The sequence below is a fragment of the Fistularia commersonii genome, chromosome 28 (assembly GCF_037954325.1).
Source record: "Fistularia commersonii isolate RoL2024-O1a breed Wild chromosome 28, RoL_Fcom_v1.0, whole genome shotgun sequence".
Taxonomy (NCBI): domain Eukaryota; kingdom Metazoa; phylum Chordata; class Actinopteri; order Syngnathiformes; family Fistulariidae; genus Fistularia; species Fistularia commersonii.
Genome location: NC_141311.1, coordinates 9,307,501 through 9,323,971, shown reverse-complemented (window position 1 = coordinate 9,323,971; position 16,471 = coordinate 9,307,501). Strand labels below are relative to the sequence as shown.

The following is a 16,471-nucleotide window of genomic DNA, read 5'->3' as shown; positions in this document are numbered from 1 at the left end:
CTGCTGTACACTGACAGGGCTCACCCGTTTCTTTTCTTAAAAAAAATGGCTTTATTGAAAAAATTGACAGACTGTCACATAATCGGGGAGAGAGAGAGGATCAGATGATGCTAATCGTCGTCAGATGGCGGCTCGTCTAAGGCGGCTTGACGTTTCTCCATCTTGGCAATCAACTCTGAATAAAAAGGAAAAAACAGAAGATTAAAGGGAAATATAATTGGAAAATGAACCCATTACTCTTTCAGACACACGGCTGAGATTTATAACGTTGGACATGAGGGGGCAGCTCGGGACAAGACTGACACTTATAAATGTTAGTGAGGGAGTAAAATAAAATAGGAGGGTTTTAAATCTGAAACAAGCAGCGGAGGAAGAAGCTTATAAATACTAATATCAGACATGAATGTTAGCCTGCGAACTGTGGGGAGGGTAGCGTCAATGCTAAAGCTAGCAAGGAGGAAGAGACAGGCTGCTGTGTTCGATGTACACAGAAAAAGTTATTTCTTTTGTTGAAGATTTGCTACCCTGATTTTATTTTCACCGAATAACTTAATGATGGTTTCCTATTTGGAAAGAAGAGGGTAAGAAGAAAAAAAAAGCAAGAGCTTGAACAACATGGAGGCTCTTTCCATTCAGGATGAAATGTTAGTTTATGCAGTGGATTATGCTACATTTCAAATGTGCAGGGGGAGCTCTTTGGATAGGAAATGTCCTGGCGTCAGCATGTGATTACCTTTTGCAGGGTTGAAAACCCCATTGGTCTGAGTGTTGCACACGTAGCAGCGCTTGGACTTGCGGTAATGCTGAAGAGCGCAGGTCTCACAAAAATAATGCCTACACCTAGGGAAAGTTCAGAAAGATCAGTTACAACATTGCAACTGCAGTTAAAAACAACAAGTCTGTAAAATAAAAATGTTTACTTTGTGACGATGGGATTTTTAAAGGACTCCCTGCAGATGAAGCACTTGAAGGGCATATCTTCATCATCGCTGCTCACCTCGTAGTTCTCATCATCTGCAAGGGGGAAAACAGAAATGTTGGGTAAAGAAATCACAGGTGCCACCAAAAAAAAAAAAAAAAGCTTCCCTGAACTCACCGTTAGCACCGTATCTGCCTTCCTCCAACTCCCTCTCAATTTGCCAGCCATGTTTGTAGTCCGACCGGTCATGGAGGAACTTGCAGCTGTCTTATGAGCGAGCAGGGGATGTGGAGTTATGGTTCGAGACACAAAAGATGCCATTATGAGCTTTGTGTACCTCGATTTGTTTTTATTTGTCATTATACAAATTAGATTCACCTCCAAAACCGCAGAACCCTGTCTCCTTGTAGTCTTTGCAGATGTCCGGTTGGTAGTCCCACCTGACTGTTGCTCTCAGATGCTCAGGAGCACGTATTGGTCCCCTCCTGTTGTTAAATAATTATTGTTACTAAAGTCTATTTACGTGACAGGAAGACGAGGAAGACGGCTGCTCACCTGACCATGCCAGAGGACGCATTGCCCATAGTGGTATCTTTAGGTTTGATGAATTTTTGGTAGTTGTTGATGCCGCGGTAGATTTTGTCATCATCTTTTCCTGTCAGCTCCTGGGGGAGGGGGGAAACCATTAAAGAAACTACCACATGATTTGGAAAAACAGCTTACCGGTACGCTATTTTATCTCAGATGCTTATGAAATAAGAAGTGTGAAATATTTCAAACATTACTGAGAAGACAATTTTATTGCACTCTAGACATTCTAGACATATCAAGCATGCTTATTAGCCGTAGCCCTAATGTAAGGACAGTAGAAGAAAAGTGGAATATGACTTATTTTAACTTTATAATGCAGACAACCATATGTGCAATTTTTTTGGTGAATGGTTGTTTTGACCCTGCACTCAAGAGTTTGAATTTCACCCTGTCTGAATGCAGCTCAGGTCTTTTCCTGTAGCCCTGTGGTTTTGTTTGACCCTGCAAGGACACTGTGCTGAATTTCTGAATGATTGGAACCATGAATCGATTTGCTGACTAAAAAGTTTCCTAAAGCTCAAATGTCCACCGACCCAAAATATGCAGCTCTCTATGGTCGGAAGATAAAGACGCCCTATACTAATCTCATTTGATTGAATATTGTCTGAAAATATGAGTCACGCCAATAATTCACTTGTCCTAGTAGGTGGCAAATAATTAGCTCCTATGGTTTTTGAACCTGTACATTTATTTACTGCTGAACTAAACAGTTCTTTCACTGTGGCCTGATCTATTGTTAGATAAACACTGACAACACAACTGAATAATTAACTGCGTGGCAAATGTTAATTGTAAAATTGATACCCTTTCCGGTAAACATGAAAACTCCCTTTTCATGTGAGGTTCTCTATTTAAGTATTACATCCATAAATACCTCTTGGATTTTCTGGCTTCGCTCGAAGATGGCCTGGGCGTCCTTGTCCCTCTCCGTGTCCAGCTGGTAGGTGGCAGTAGCACCCATATCCTCTGGACCCTCTGGTTTCTGTTTTTGAAAATATGTTATTTTAAAAAAAAGCAGGGTGAGATTACACAACATTGTAAAGTAATACCAAGTAGCGGCCACACAAATGACAAAACAGACCAATCAAAGTTTAGGTTTGGGCTGACACAGGCAAGTGCGTCTCACCAATTATCCCCAACCGGGAGAACATCTCAGTGCAACCGCCACCCCTCAGCAAAAGGAGATATGAATGAAAAGGTTGAACTCACTGCTGACCGTGTGGACTTGTAGGCGACGGTTATCTTCTCCTCTTTTTCGCCCTCGCTTTCACTGGACGACACAGTCTCTTTCTCCACCTTCTTTGACTGGAAGTGTGTGTGTGTGTGTGTGTGCGGGGGGGCATGGCAACAATTAGCCTCAAACAGGTGTCCATTTCAACATAATTTGTTTTAACTGTGATGAAAGTGCTTCAAAACATAATGCTGCCTGCTGTGGTACATATGCATCACAGATGAACTAAGTATTTAAATATCTGTCTGATGTAATAGCTATTCAACTGAAGTTCTTGTTTGTTATGTGATACAACAACAGTATTGCTAACTCAATATGCCGAAGTACTGATCAATGTCCTGATACCTTCTGAATCATGGGATTGACTCGGGTCTCCTTCTTTTCTTTTCTGACAACGCAACTATGATCGTCCTCACTGCTTCCATCTGGAAAGAGAGGGGAAAAACAGATCACAGTGACTTGAGCTTTTAATTTCACTGGCAATAATGATATTTTATTATTTCTATGCCTTTCTTAAGACTCCTTCCGGGGCCAGGGTTGCTACCAGGGATGCTACTAGCCAAGTCTGCAGGAAATGAACGGCGATTAGAGGCCATAAAACGGGTGGCCTCCCCCCGGAGGACGCGTAATCACGACACAAATAAGAGTTTGATAAAAAAAAATTAAGGAACTGACAGGAAATTCCGAGTAGTTTTACATCGTTGTCATAAGACTTAATAAGCCGCCATTGCCGCAAATAGCTAGCATGACGGCGTTTGACGTCCGAGGAACACTCGTCACTTGAAAGTGAATAAAACACAAAAAAGGTCGAAGACTTTATAAAGAGCCTGCCTTTGTCGCTGTCGCTTGCTTTTCTTTTTCGTCCAGAAAATTTCTTCGAAGACTTCTTGAACAGAAAAGTACAAGGACCCGCTTTCGGCTCTTCGGAATCCGCCATCTTTCCCCCTTCTGTTTGTAAATAAAGTTTCCCGGTTCAACGGCGCCCCCTAGTGGCCCGGATGACAACGTAACAAACGCCATCACCGGGTTGTCTGCTCTCTGCTGGTCAAATCGTGATACCATTACAATCCAATCAAAACATTCGTCTTTCTCTGTTATTTTCAACAGATTTCAGCTATTTTCTCGTCGCCTATGGTCCAAATTGATTCTCAAATGAGTACGAAATTAGATATCTTAGAAGGGTGGTCATTTTTACACAGATTACTCAGCACCACAGGTAGCACTTTTTCTCATCTTGCCCTTTTCCATCGGTGACTATTTGGATTTTATTTCAAACAAATAACTATATTAATTCATTAAAATGTTCAAATTTAATGTAGCATGCACTTGTCCCATATTTGAACAAGATAGCCATTTTATATAAAAATATCAAATTTGTTACTTGACTGTTGAGGCCTCTGTTTTGACACAGAGCAAAAGCTTATTATATGTATCAGGAATCAGGGGAATATCAAGATTAAATGCCAGCAATTAATAAGCAAAAAGTAAAATGAGCATCATATTATGTTCTTGTTGCTCTCCAAAATGTAAAAGGTTGAGTTATTTTCCCATTCTACAGTTTGTTTTGATTTGACTAAATGTTCTGTTGTCACACCTCAGCCTGCTGATATATGACTTGAAGAAAAGATCCTTTGTTCAGTGAACTTTGGAAATGAAGGAAGATCGTTTTAATTGCGGAGCGAGATAAAAACAGAGGCCTTGAGGGCTTGTCTTCCACTGGCTATTGGTTTGCTTTCAACGCTTGTTGTCGCTTGGATCGAACCGGAAATCACTGGTCAAATATCAAATGACGATGGGCTAGATCTCATCTGAAACTGAACCACCATGAAACCAACTGTTTATTTAGTCACTGATATTAATCCAAATCAAAAGCATTTTTTAAATTAAAAAATGTGCAAATAAATACACCCAGTTTTAATAGTTTTGATCTATTTTCAGATTTTAACGAATAAACACGACTCGTGATGACGTTATTGAAAGTTAACAGGAAGGGACGGTTCACATTGTTTATTTTTATTTTATCTTATTTTATTTTGAAATGCCCAACCGGAAATGTCTGACTTCACCTGGTTTGACTTGACGCTGGTCGTCTCGTCCTCCAGCGGCAGCATCAGCAGCATCCGTGGCTCCCCGCAGAGGACGGCGGCTGCTCGTAGGACACTGGGCCCGCGGAGGGAGGGGTCCTGGCCTGGGCACGGATCCCGAAGAGGCCCCGGGGCCGCCGCTGGATGGAGTCGGGCTGCCTTCAGACAGCAATGGCTATGGGCTTGACATCGAAAAAGGCGTCTGCCCGGAGCGTCGGCGTGGAGAGAAAAAACCTCATCACGGTCTGCAGGTATGTCACGACACGGCCGGCGCGCCACCAAAACCTCGCAATATCTGTCTTTGAACGCATCTCGCACCTTCCGGGGGGGTCTGGCCTGTTTTTTGTTTTTGTTTTTTTTCATGGCTCCGTCGCTCGGCGGCTCAGCGATGCCAAATGCGGGGCCTTTTCCTGCGCGATGCAGGTGCGCTGTCACCTTCACCATCTCATCCGCACCTCACCTGGCACAAACACGTCACCTTTCTTGCTGAAATGTTATGTGCAATGTTGCATTATCCGACAGCACATTAACGCATCACCCGTCCAAAGATAGTATGATCAGCCGCTACAGTATTAAACCTATAATATTCAGAAAAGGTAAACAGAAGGAATGCGAGGGTTAATATAAGCAGCAAAATGCAAAGAAAAATAAAAGGTCATGTTTGTTCCTCCATCGCTGAGGTGGGTGAACAGGAGAAGGACGTTTGGAGCGTAGTGGAAGGACCCCCGCACCCTCTCCATCCTCTCCACCACCCCCATCAGCACGGTGAACTCTGAGGTCATGCCGCCTTTAAGAGCCTCTCGCATAAATCCCTGGTGGCTCTTTGTGCGTCCCTCATTTCAAAGGTCAGAGGCAAGCAGTGCTCCGTGCACTGTATTTTCTGACAATGTTTGACGCTTCATTGGTCCTATTTTCAGAATGTGTGTGTGTGTGCGTGGGTCACGTTGTCACTTCTGTTCTCACAGTTGATGCTTGCGTGACATCATGGGGATCAGACTCTGATCAGACAATCATTTTGATGACATATCTTGACAAAATATGTTGAAAAACTGAACTGTTTGTTTTCCTCATTAGACTTTTGCACGCAACTGTGGGATTACTTATATCGGGGTTCGTTTTCTCAAGGGAGTAAAAGAGAAAAAACACTAATTGGATTCTGTGCAGTGGTTCGCATTTCAGCCTCATAGTAAGATGTTCCTTGGTTCAATTCATACAGGGGCTTTCCTGCGTGGAATTGGCATGTTCTCCCCATATCTACGTGGGTTTCCTCCCACAGCCCAAAAACATGCAGGTTCATTGGAGAACCAAAATTTCCCAGATATGCGAATAGCTGTTTTTCGCCATATGACGTGTGGATGAGAAATTGAACGTCTGTAAATCTACTGTAGATAATGGATGATCTACAAATGAATGGTTTTGGTTGATTCTTTTGCGGAACAGCCGTCTCACTCAAAAATATGCAACTTTTATTCTGAAAACACAAAATTCTTTTCAAGTAATTTGAGAAACATAATGAATCACTGTTTTTCCTCAGGGTGTGTGTGTGTGGGGGGGTCTTTGACTGATTGCTGTCTGTATTTTATACCCGATCGGTCAGTGAAAAAAAACGATGAAGGTTCAGATTTATCTGGAAGTTTGAATTAAAAACACAAAACATAAGAGTCAATCTGAAAGGGAAAAGAAGGAGGTGGATTCAAAGCGTGATGGTACGCTCCTCCCTCCATGTGTCTGATGGCCGGAGAAGTGATGCTGGGTCAGGTTTCATGCGTTCCGCCCTTCCTCTCCTCCTCCTCCTCCTCCTCCTCCTCCTCCTCTTCACGCTTATCTCCCCATTTGCGCTTCAAGCCACCTCCACCGGGAAGAAATGACCAAAAAAGACAATATACCAACCCAGAACTAGACACACAATCAAGTATTTTTTATTCCTTAACATCCAAAAATGTTCCTTCTGCATATGTTTTTTTTTTTTAGTGCGAGACACGCACATACACACACACACACAGTGAAAGCAGAACACACAAGTTCACGGGGGAACACGCCTGCAAAGAAAGAAAAAAAGAAAAGAAAGTTTTTCACGATGGACTCGAAAGACGGATTAGTGACAAGAAGACGTCCGTTTTCGGTTCCGCCCCGACTCTTCGATGCATTATATCATTTAATAACGAACACGCAGGACTGGGCAGGAATAAACACAAAATACAACTCTCCATCAGTATTCTGTTTTTTTATGACAAACAAAAAGACACCGGTGAGGTTCAGCTGGCGGTGCGGCGTCTCCCAGGCGGCCCCCGTCGTCTGGATGTGTTTCTGACCCCCCCACCCCTCCTTTTTTTTTTTTTTTTGTCCTGACATTGCCGATGTTCAGGTCAGGTTGGGTTTCAAGTAGTCTCTGGTTGTGTGTCGGCAGTCTCTCTGGCCTAGGGGGGGAGTTGGGGGTCCTTGATCAGCTGGGTGACGTTGAAGCGGTGCCGGGTGTCGCGAGGGTGCAGGAAACGGACTGTGCCGCTCCCGCAGCTTGAACCTGCCTTGCTAGCGAAGCCGGGGTTAGTGTTGGGTTAGCACACCGGGCCGAGCCTGTATCCGCCCCGAACCCCTGAAACGGCCTGCCCTCTGCCCCTGCCGGGAGGTATAACACACTCAGAGCCCAATTTACATGTTTGTTTGTTTTTTTTTAAAGTTTGTCGCAAGAGAAAAAAAAAAAGTCGCTTTTCGTCCTTTTTCGCCTCCCCTTGCGATTCAGAATTTAGCTGTTTTTTTGTTGTTTTTTTTTTGTTTAAATTAGAGACACGTAGGAACAGCAGTGTTTATAGAAAAGGAGAACCTGATCGAGGAAAAAGAGAACAACTTTGCACCACCTCGGGGAAACCTCTCTGATCTGATAGCGGGCTTCTCGGGCCCGGAGGCGGAGACAGCAGATAGATGAAGAACGGCTTTCGGTTTTCGGGGGCGTGTTTTTTTTTTTTTTCTTTTCTCCGAATTCAAATTTAAAACCCGTTGAATGAGCATTCTCAACTAGATATCCTTTAACCGGCTATGAGCGAGAAGACTCGCTGATTTTTATCCTCTCCTTGCTGACGGCGGCCTTGTTGGAATCTGCTCGCCGCTCCACTGTTGCCACTAGCAACAGGTTTCACCCCGGGAAGCTCAGGCTCTTTGCGCTGTTGGTGAATTTTTTTTTTTATCGGATTTGACTAAACGGTGGCGCTGCGCTCGAGAAGGACACATTCGGTTTTTTTTTGTTTACACTCTCCCCCTCACTCATCACAGTATTTCCAATTTAGGGTTTGGTTGTTTTGCTCTGGTTCTCGCACCTCCATCCGCAACGGGAGGAAGAGTGTGGCCGTGGACGGGGGGGACCTGAGGAACACAGATAAGATGAGTGAGACTCGGCAGCTCCGGTGAAAGGCTCCGCCGTCTAAGCCGCTTCCTGTAAACAAAAGGGCTCCGGGAAGAAGAGGGTGGCGGCGGGCGAATCATTTTCTGGTCCGGCTGAGGTCGGCTCTCCCTCCCAGGCGTGTCCTCGACCGTGGCGATTACAACGTTCTATCATGCAGTCACTGCAAATAGATGTTCTCAACAAGGTTCCTTTTCAACAATGACTGTTTCTGTCTACTCATGATGGACAGGATCAGGATCAATAATCAACCAATCAGCACAAATATGAAATGGGATCCGTTCGTGCTCTTAGTTTTAAATTCTCCTTGAACTTTCGGAAGCTACCTGACCGAACCCATCATCCGTCCCACCGGGTGTCCCTCGAGGTCCTTCTGAAAGCCTTTAAAATTCATGTTTCTCAACAGCAAAGGTTGTATTTGAATTGAATCAGTCAAAACCAGTCAAAAAGCAAATTGTTCTAATGTAAAGTAGAATAAATAAATTAAATATCACTTTGGTGCTGGGCTGTCTGAAAGCTGTCCCTGAAGCTCAGTTAGCATTGCCGCTAACTCCGAGCTAAGCTTGGCAGCTTACAAACAAGCTGAGTGGAAATATGGGAACAGTTTGGCCTTTTTTTTTTTAAAACTACATCGTAAACTTTGCGAAATTTACAGCAGAATAGATTTTCCCCAGCATCGTGTCCATCCACTTTTTTGCATCACATTCCACCACTCAGGGTCGTCATAATCTTTCGAAACCTCCCGCCGGCCCCACCCCGATATCCTCGATGCTTCACGGCACTCACGTCCACCTCGAGCACCTGCCTTGATCCCGTCTGCACTTCCTGTCACCACGAAACACTTACTGTGACACACCTTTTTGACATTTTCCCCTCAGCAGGGGTGACGGACACACACCCTGCTCTTCTAATCTCCCGAACAGAACCAAATATTCTATTGAGCGCGTGTTATTGTTTCTCTTGGCCGTTAGTTGCGATTCCAGAATGGAACGGGGCGCCTCCTCCGGCGGCCCGTGTCATCTGATCCTGCCCAGACTAAAACGAGAGACAGAGAGAAGGGAAGGGGGAAGAGAAAGAAAGGCGTCGGGGTGGGGTGGGGTGGGGGGGGGTCGAGGAGAAAAGAAAGCCCGGGGCGTTAGCGTGGGGTCTTCTAGATTGACGCTGCAGATCAAACACGCTTGTAAGTACAGTAGAGGCGGGAGGGAGGAGAACAAGAGGGTATTTAAAGAGAGCCGAGAGTGGGCTTGGCCGCGACCCAAGCCGAGTGATGGGGGGGCGGTACAAAAGAAGCCTGTCCGAACGACCCGGCGGTTGTTTTTCAGTGTCAAACGGTACCAAGAGCTCGTCTCCATTTGCATACGAGGCGCGACAGAAATTCCCTCCTTCAGGTCAAAGGCCGGGGTAATTTACAGTCACCGTGCGACGCCCTCCTCCCCCGACCACCAGTGATGCAGCTTCATCTGCCCCCCCCCCCCTTTTCCGTGCCGTCCCTTTGAACGCTTCTCCTATATCGCAACTCCTGGGGCACAATCTGCCCCACACACACACACACACACACTCCCCATTTTTTTTCAAAGCGCCATGAGGGATTTTTCTGATTTCATCAGTAGATATTGGCCCAGCCTAGGTTTTTAAACTACTTATCTTCAGGATTTAAGCATTTTAATTCACAACCAGATAACATAATGAAAGTCACCAAAGCAGCTCCCTAAATCAAGTTACTTTCTACCTCCACCATCTATATCTATATGTATATATGTATATATATATTACCTTACAAGTGAAATATAATCTGAGACATAAAAGTTGATCACAGCATGAGGGTCGGCGTAAACGACTCGAAAAGCAAAGCTAGACCTTTTCCAAACCGTCTGAGAACAGACACGAGACAGCAACGAGACGCCACTGACCTGTTTCCTTGACAAATCCAGTTTGGCCCAAAAAATAATAAAAATAAGAGTCAGTGGTCCGAATGTAAATGTAATCCCGCTTCTGTATTGAGGTGGAGGAGGCCTTTCGCAGGTGCAGCGGCGGTGTCCCTGTGTTCTCTGTGCTGTTTTCTCCAGATGTTGTGTTCCAGCCCCCCCACCCACCACCCCTTTCCCGCCCGAAGCCTCTTCTCATCTAGAGCGTCTTGCGTTTGGGTAGGAAGGCTTTCCGAAACGAGGTGGTGGTGGTGCCCCTGCTGAAGGAGGCGCCGCCCAGGGAGATCTTGGTTTTCCCGCTTGTGATGGTTGAGGAGCCCAGAGATGTCGTGCTCCTTCCCCTGGAGATAGAGGAGTTCCCCATGGCGAGCTTGGTCTTCCCCCTCTTGATGCTGGTGTTGCCCAGGGTCAAAGCCGTCTTCCCCTCGGTGAAGCTGGTGTTGCCCATCTTCCTGACCCAGAATCGGCGGCGGCGGAGTTCGGGGCTCACTCTGCGCCAAGCATCGCTCGCTCATGCAGCACGCCCTGCTCCGCACACGCCCGGGGGGACTAGTAACATCAGCGGCGATCGGAGTGGACCAGAATGTTATGCGCGGAGAATGCGACCCCCGTGTCGCATAATGCCTTCGTTGAGCTGGCAGACGTGGGCTCAGGAAGGCCACATACCACCCATGTGTCCCTCTGAATGGACAGAGGCAGCCGTAGGTGGCTACAGCCTATCTGGGAGGACGCGGACAGTCGGGCGATTGTCCCATTGCCACGACGACATCGGACGGTTGAAGGATACATTGTTGTAAAAGGGGACAATCTGCGGTGACATCACTTTCTTCTACCCCATTGTTCCCCTGCAGCTACTGGTTGTAAGACCCAGAGCTTGTGCACGACTTTTAAGACCGTATGCGAAAGAAGGAAAGAGGAAGAGGCGATGCTTTGATTTTTCCCCGAGGCTTCGATCGCAGCGCCTCAGCATCATCTGCCGTTGGATCTTGCGCTCTCTCTCCTTTTGTTTTTTTCTAAATAGATCTTGTGGTTCAGACAGCAGGATGTGCGCTTTCAAAAAAAAAAAAGTCAGGTTTTTGCACAAATCAATCAAGTCGACAGCCTTTATGCACGTTACTTTTATCAGCAGGGTTACATCAACTCTTACCGATCGGACCTTTTGTGTGTCCGACATTTGGTTGTGAAAGTGCTTTTGAACACACACACACACACACACACACACACACACACCGCATTTATAGACATGTGGACGACCGGACATGCACGTGCTGAGAAGTGGTGCACACACTCTTTCCCTTGTCTCCACATAACATCACACATCTGTTTAACCTCCCTCCCCTCCCTGCCATGCACGCTCCCATATACTCTGCATGATGGTAGCGCTCAGTACAACTTTGTAGGATCTCAACCTGCTTCACCGCCGAGCCTGTTAGATCTGCAACCCGTTTTGCACCTTCTATCTCCCGCGTCTGCTCCCGTGCTCCGGCGCCAGCCCGTATTTCCCCGTACACGCTCATAACAAACACGCTATTTGTTTTTTTTATGTATAAATGAACTATTAATATTACTAACCTGCTAAGACCGAGCGGAGGGACATTATCCGGGCGTTTTTGTGAGTGTGTGCAGGATTCACGTGTGAAAGTCCCAGTAGGTGTTGCTGTGGGTTTCTTTGCCCCTGACGAGTGTGGTTTTGACCACGGACACAGATTTGGTCCCGTGTCTCAGGGTCAGGGTGGCGAGAGAGCTGGTGGTGTCCCCTCGGGTGACGGAGGTTTTTGCTACCGCCACGCCGGTGTTTCCCAAAGTTACGGTGGTGCGGGTCCAGGAGATGGAGGATTTACCCCAGGAGATGGCGTACTTTGTCCTCAGGATGGAAAGACTGCCTTTGGTAAAGGAGGTCTTTTGTGAAAAGAATGTGGTTTTCCACTCATTGTTAGAGTCTTTTTTGGACTGCTTGGCTGCCTTGGGCGTCTTATCCCTCGCTCCTGGGGTCCTTTCCATCTAGGTGTTCCTGCGCTTGCCCGTCAAGGCTTTGCGGAAGGAGGTGGTGGTGGTTCCCCTGCTGAAGCTGGCCCGTCCCAGAGCCACTGTGGTCTTTTGCCTCTGGATGGTGGAGTCTCCCATGGAGGTGGTGGTCACTCCCCTGAAGATGGAGGACTTTCCTAAGGAGACGGTCGTTTTCCCCCTGGCGATGGAGGTGCTCCCCACTGCCAGGGCGGTCTTGCCCTCGGTTATGCTAGTGTTGCCCATTGAAGCGGAGGAAGTCAGCCGGGGGCTGAATGCTGGCCCCTGACATGTGTGCTGACCTTCAGTGGTGCGGCGGGCGGAGGGAGTGAGATTAAAAGCCAAACTAAGACAACGGCAGCAGCTGCCCTAAATAGATCGGATCGCAACGTATAGATGAGGGGGTGGGAGTTCGATGGCGCTTTGATGCTGGTTGGCCCCTCGGTGTGACCCAGAGGGACCTGGAAGCCCAGCAGGCACAAAGGCTGAAAGGACAGGGGGTTAATTGTATTGTTTTCATGATAACACTGCCAAAGCATTGAAGGGGGTGCATTGTGCAGCACACAAGACAATTGGGGTGACCTCAGTGTGATAAGATGGCGTGGTTCCCAAAAAAGAAAACTTGCCCCCCCACCCTCCGACCATTGTGCCCAAGTTCAAGTACAGTACGACATTTGTCCCATTCTACACGGCAGCGTTTCATCCGCTGTATTTTCCCGCAGAAAATAACAGCGGCAAAAGCGCCAAATATTTTTCTACCCCTCCCGTCGCAGCTTCCCATTTCAGCAATTCCTTTGTCTTCCCTCCGCCCCTGTTTCAGATTCTCTGTGAAGACCCTCCTGGAGAAGTACACCGCGGAGCCCATAGACGACTCAGCAGAGGAGTTTATTAACTTTGCAGCCATTCTGGAGCACATCCTCAGCCACCGCTTCAAAGGTAACGCCGCAGGTAACGCGTTGCTGGCACGTGAGGGCGTTTGGACCCAACATATCATCCCGCTGGCTCTTCACCACAGAAATGTGGAAAAAAAAAAAGCAGGCTCGTCGGGCCCGGCCTCTTCCACGCGACTGTGTTTGTGCAGGTTCGGGAAGCTGGTTCAGCTCGGACGGCCAGCGGAGCTTCTGGGAGTACATCCGGCTGGTGTGCAGCAAGGTGCAGAACAACTGCATCGCCAGCATTGAAAACATAGAGAACATCAGCACGTCGCGGGCAAAGGCAAGCCGCTTTTGTTTTTCTCCACGGACGGGTGCACGTGGGTGCGGAGGGAGATTGACCAGCAGAAATATGAAGGAGGGTGTTCAAAAAAATAATAATAAAATGGCAAATTCCTATGCCGCTCAACTGTGTGCAGGGCCGGGCATGGATTCGAGTGGCGCTAATGGAGAAGCGTCTGTCCGAGTACGTGTCCACCGCCCTGAGGGACACCAGAACAACCAGGTCAGGCTTTTGGAAATCCTCAGGGACAATCTTTACCCCCTCTGGCTGCTCTGGACCGCCGTTTATATAAAAAAATGTTAATCTTTTACGCCCTCATCACATCGTAGGCGGTTTTATGATGACGGCGCCATCATGCTGAGAGAGGAAGCCACGGTCCTGACCGGCATGCTGATCGGACTCAGCGCCATCGACTTCAGGTGAGTCTCGCGCAGTTCATCTCAACATACATCCTCCTGAAAGGATTTTCGTTTTTATTTGTATTTGATTCTATGTTTCTCCTTGTCTCCACATAGTTTTTGCTTGAAGGGGGAAACACTAGACGGAAAATCGCCGGCTGTGATCGACTACACCCCCTACCTGAAGTTCACCCAGAGGTGAGACCATCACAGGTCATTATGTCAGTCTGTGTGTGTGTGTGTGTGTGTGTGAACCCACTCACCTCTCAGCTCTCACAGTTACGACTGTCTGAGCGACGACGAGGACCGCCGCAGTGTGGACAGCAGCAACAGCGAGGAGAGCATCCCGGAGCATCCCTACATCCCCCTGGTGACTGACGAGGAGAGCTGGAGCAACAAGTGTCGCAAAATGGAGCAGAGGTTTAAGATCGTCTATGCCCAGAAGGTGACCTCCCCGTCCGATTTCGCTTCTTGCGTCCCGTGGCAAACCGCCCCTCACGTCCGTCCACGGTCTCCAGGGTTACCTGGAGGAGCTGGTGCGCCTGCGTGAGTCTCAGCTGAAGAATGTGGAAACGGAGAACAAGCGCCTGAGAGCCAAGGTGGAGGAACTAGCAGTGCAGGGTCAGCAGGAGAAGAAGGAGCTGGAGGCCATCGTACTGGAGCTGCAAGCACAGCTGTGAGAGCTTTTTTTTTTTTTTTTGGCACATTATAAATGCAAAAGTGTGAAGACTCACATTGTTTTTCTAATTAATATTCAGTGTATTTTCCCAACTAGGATTTTCTTGCTTTATATTGGAATTTTTCAGGGCTGCTGGTGAGTTGCAGCTCAGAGATTCACTCACAGATACAGTACTTTTCTTTTTTTGCAGGATGGTTACAAATAGATTCCTGTGTGGGTTAAACAGACTTGTTGGGCCTTGGCTGAGTTTTGTGCGTCACCGACTTCCTGTCTGGTCTGACAATTTGTTCCTCTGAGGAATGAGCCACTCGTGTTGAACTCAGCCATGTGGCCATGCTGCCTTGCAGGTGATGCTGCTAGCACGGCTGCTAGCACGGCTGCTAGCACGGCTGATAGTGTGGCTGTTAGCATGGCAGCTACTGTTCTGTAGCCGTTGCCACCAGTAATGTATGGATAAAACACAATTATCCCAAGACCCATTTCAAGCAGGGAGAGACTGTCTACGTCAGACCTGGGCATTTTACGGCCCGCGGGCCACATCCGGCCCGTTTACCTTTTTTATACGGCCCGCCAAACTATTTTCTTTTAATACCGTATTTTCGGGACCATAAGGCGCACCTTACTAAAAGGCGCAATCTCGGTTATGTGTGCCATTATTGTATTTAACACACACATAAGGCGTACCAAATGATAGGGCGCGGGTTTTATATACAATCCACCGCCACGCTTCCCCCTTTAACGTTCTCATGGTGTCCTCTACTACTTCCGCCTTACAACAACAACAACAACAACACACACACACACACACACATGCATACAAGTGTGCGTCTTTAAAAATAGAGCGGGAGCAAAACTGAGTTTGGTTGTGCTTTATTTAAGTATTGATTACAAAGTAGTAACTCATCAATCAAACCCATCGAAGTGTTCTCTACGTCCTGGTTGAGAATCCAGATCTCCTCCAGTCACTGTCAGTCAGATTTGTTTCAGTGTCACTGTGGTGTTTTCAAATATCAGGTACCTATTAGGTTCTTGCTCAAATATAAAATAGTACGACTCGACTAAACGGCTTTTCCTGAATTCCCCCAGCTCCTCCCTCATGCCGTGTGATTCCTCCAGCCTGGCTAAAGACCCCTCCATCCCGCTTGTCAACCAGTGGTCCACCATCACAAACAACCAGGGCGACGTCAAGCTTTTCCGCAGGTAATCTGGGAGCTGAAGCCTGATTCCAGCCTGTGTCTATAGCTTTTCCATATGACATGAATTCTTCGTGGGGTTAAAGGCTTTTTTCTCCCTGGTAACCACAGGTTGCGAAGGAGTCGAAACCACCACCAGAGTTTCATAATAAACCCTGAGAAATTCATTAAAACAATAAGGCCCCCATGTTTGATTGACATGTCTCTTGTAGCGCTCATGCTAGGTTTTCTCCCGCTGATCTGAACTGGCTGGATGGCTCTTTTTCGAAAATTAAAGTTGCCACGGTGATGAATGAATCCTGTGTGTTTGTTGGAAATAACCTGGAGTTTAAGTGGGGATGACAGACCTGGCTAGAGGTGCTGATATAAACTCTCATTGTTGTTCCTACCTGAGGGAAGAGTCAAAGTGGCAAAAGTGAGCCAGTACTTTAGTTTGTATCTTTACCTTTTAGGGAAATAAATCTCTGCAATATAATAAAGTGGCTAGCGCTTCGGCCTCACAGCACGAAGGACCATGGTTCGATTCTGACAAGGGGAATTTCTGTATGGAGTTTGCATGTTCCACCCTGTGTTTGCCTGGGAGTCCTCCGGTTTCTCCCCACACGCATTTGACTGATTGGAAAAAAATTGGGAATAATTGCCCCGAATGAGCGGGTGAACGTTATCTGTATATGTGGCTTTGCGATTTACTGGCGCCTTGCCTCTCTCCCGATGACATCCGCCGCCACCCTGAGTGCAGGATAAGCGGTGGATGGATGGATCAGTCAGAGGTTATGAGTGGCGTATCGTGAAATGTGAAGAAAAGCGGAAGTAAATCCACACCGTCCCTCAGTTCGCC

General features: G+C 47.1%; 2 protein-coding genes and 2 long non-coding RNA genes across 6 annotated transcripts in view; 1 reads left to right on the top strand and 3 right to left on the bottom strand.

The window, feature by feature from the left end:
- Nucleotides 1–28: 28 nt before the first annotated feature.
- Nucleotides 29–3,680, bottom strand: rnf113a (ring finger protein 113A). The gene is made up of 10 exons (XM_086176316.1): nt 3,573–3,680; nt 3,087–3,166; nt 2,720–2,815; nt 2,385–2,492; nt 1,475–1,584; nt 1,298–1,404; nt 1,097–1,186; nt 921–1,014; nt 734–840; nt 29–175 (listed from the first exon to the last, which is right to left on the bottom strand). Exons 1-10 carry the CDS (start codon nt 3,676–3,678, stop codon nt 111–113), a joined length of 963 nt encoding a protein of 320 aa, XP_086032442.1. The 5' UTR covers nt 3,679–3,680; the 3' UTR covers nt 29–110.
- A 1,139-nt stretch (nt 3,681–4,819) lies between these two features.
- rundc3aa (RUN domain containing 3Aa) overlaps nt 4,820–16,471 on the top strand; it is a 13,859-nt gene continuing 2,207 nt past the window's right edge. The window contains exons 1-9 of one of the 2 annotated variants that reach the window (XM_086176315.1): nt 4,820–5,076; nt 12,969–13,084; nt 13,230–13,363; nt 13,500–13,585; nt 13,693–13,782; nt 13,879–13,959; nt 14,041–14,206; nt 14,280–14,437; nt 15,527–15,640. In XM_086176315.1, coding sequence (XP_086032441.1) covers nt 4,970–5,076; nt 12,969–13,084; nt 13,230–13,363; nt 13,500–13,585; nt 13,693–13,782; nt 13,879–13,959; nt 14,041–14,206; nt 14,280–14,437; nt 15,527–15,640 — 1,052 coding nt within the window. In that variant the 5' untranslated portion in view covers nt 4,820–4,969. Of the gene's footprint in view, nt 5,077–12,968; nt 13,097–13,229; nt 13,364–13,499; nt 13,586–13,692; nt 13,783–13,878; nt 13,960–14,040; nt 14,207–14,279; nt 14,438–15,526; nt 15,641–16,471 lie in introns of both variants that reach the window. The other variant, XM_086176314.1, reaches the window with a different exon arrangement.
- On the bottom strand, nt 6,723–10,738 carry LOC147217471 (uncharacterized). The gene is made up of 2 exons (XR_015108983.1): nt 10,130–10,738; nt 6,723–8,182 (listed from the first exon to the last, which is right to left on the bottom strand). It is a non-coding gene; the product is annotated as an uncharacterized LOC147217471 (long non-coding RNA).
- LOC147217470 (uncharacterized) lies at nt 6,723–12,513 on the bottom strand. 2 transcript variants are annotated; one of them, XR_015108981.1, is made up of 2 exons: nt 11,717–12,513; nt 6,723–9,254 (listed from the first exon to the last, which is right to left on the bottom strand). It is a non-coding gene; the product is annotated as an uncharacterized LOC147217470 (long non-coding RNA). The 2 variants fall into 2 exon arrangements; XR_015108982.1 differs by having other exon boundaries at nt 6,723–8,182.

Coding starts and splice junctions, on each gene's coding strand:
- rnf113a (XM_086176316.1), bottom strand. CDS start 3,678: ATGGCGGATTCCGAAGAGCCGAAAGCGGGTCCTTGTACTTTTCTGTTC. Junction 2,493..2,719: donor ACAAGTCCACACGGTCAGCA/GTGAGTTCAACC, acceptor TTTCAAAAACAG/AAACCAGAGGGTCCAGAGGA. Junction 1,187..1,297: donor AGGGTTCTGCGGTTTTGGAG/GTGAATCTAATT, acceptor CTCGCTCATAAG/ACAGCTGCAAGTTCCTCCAT.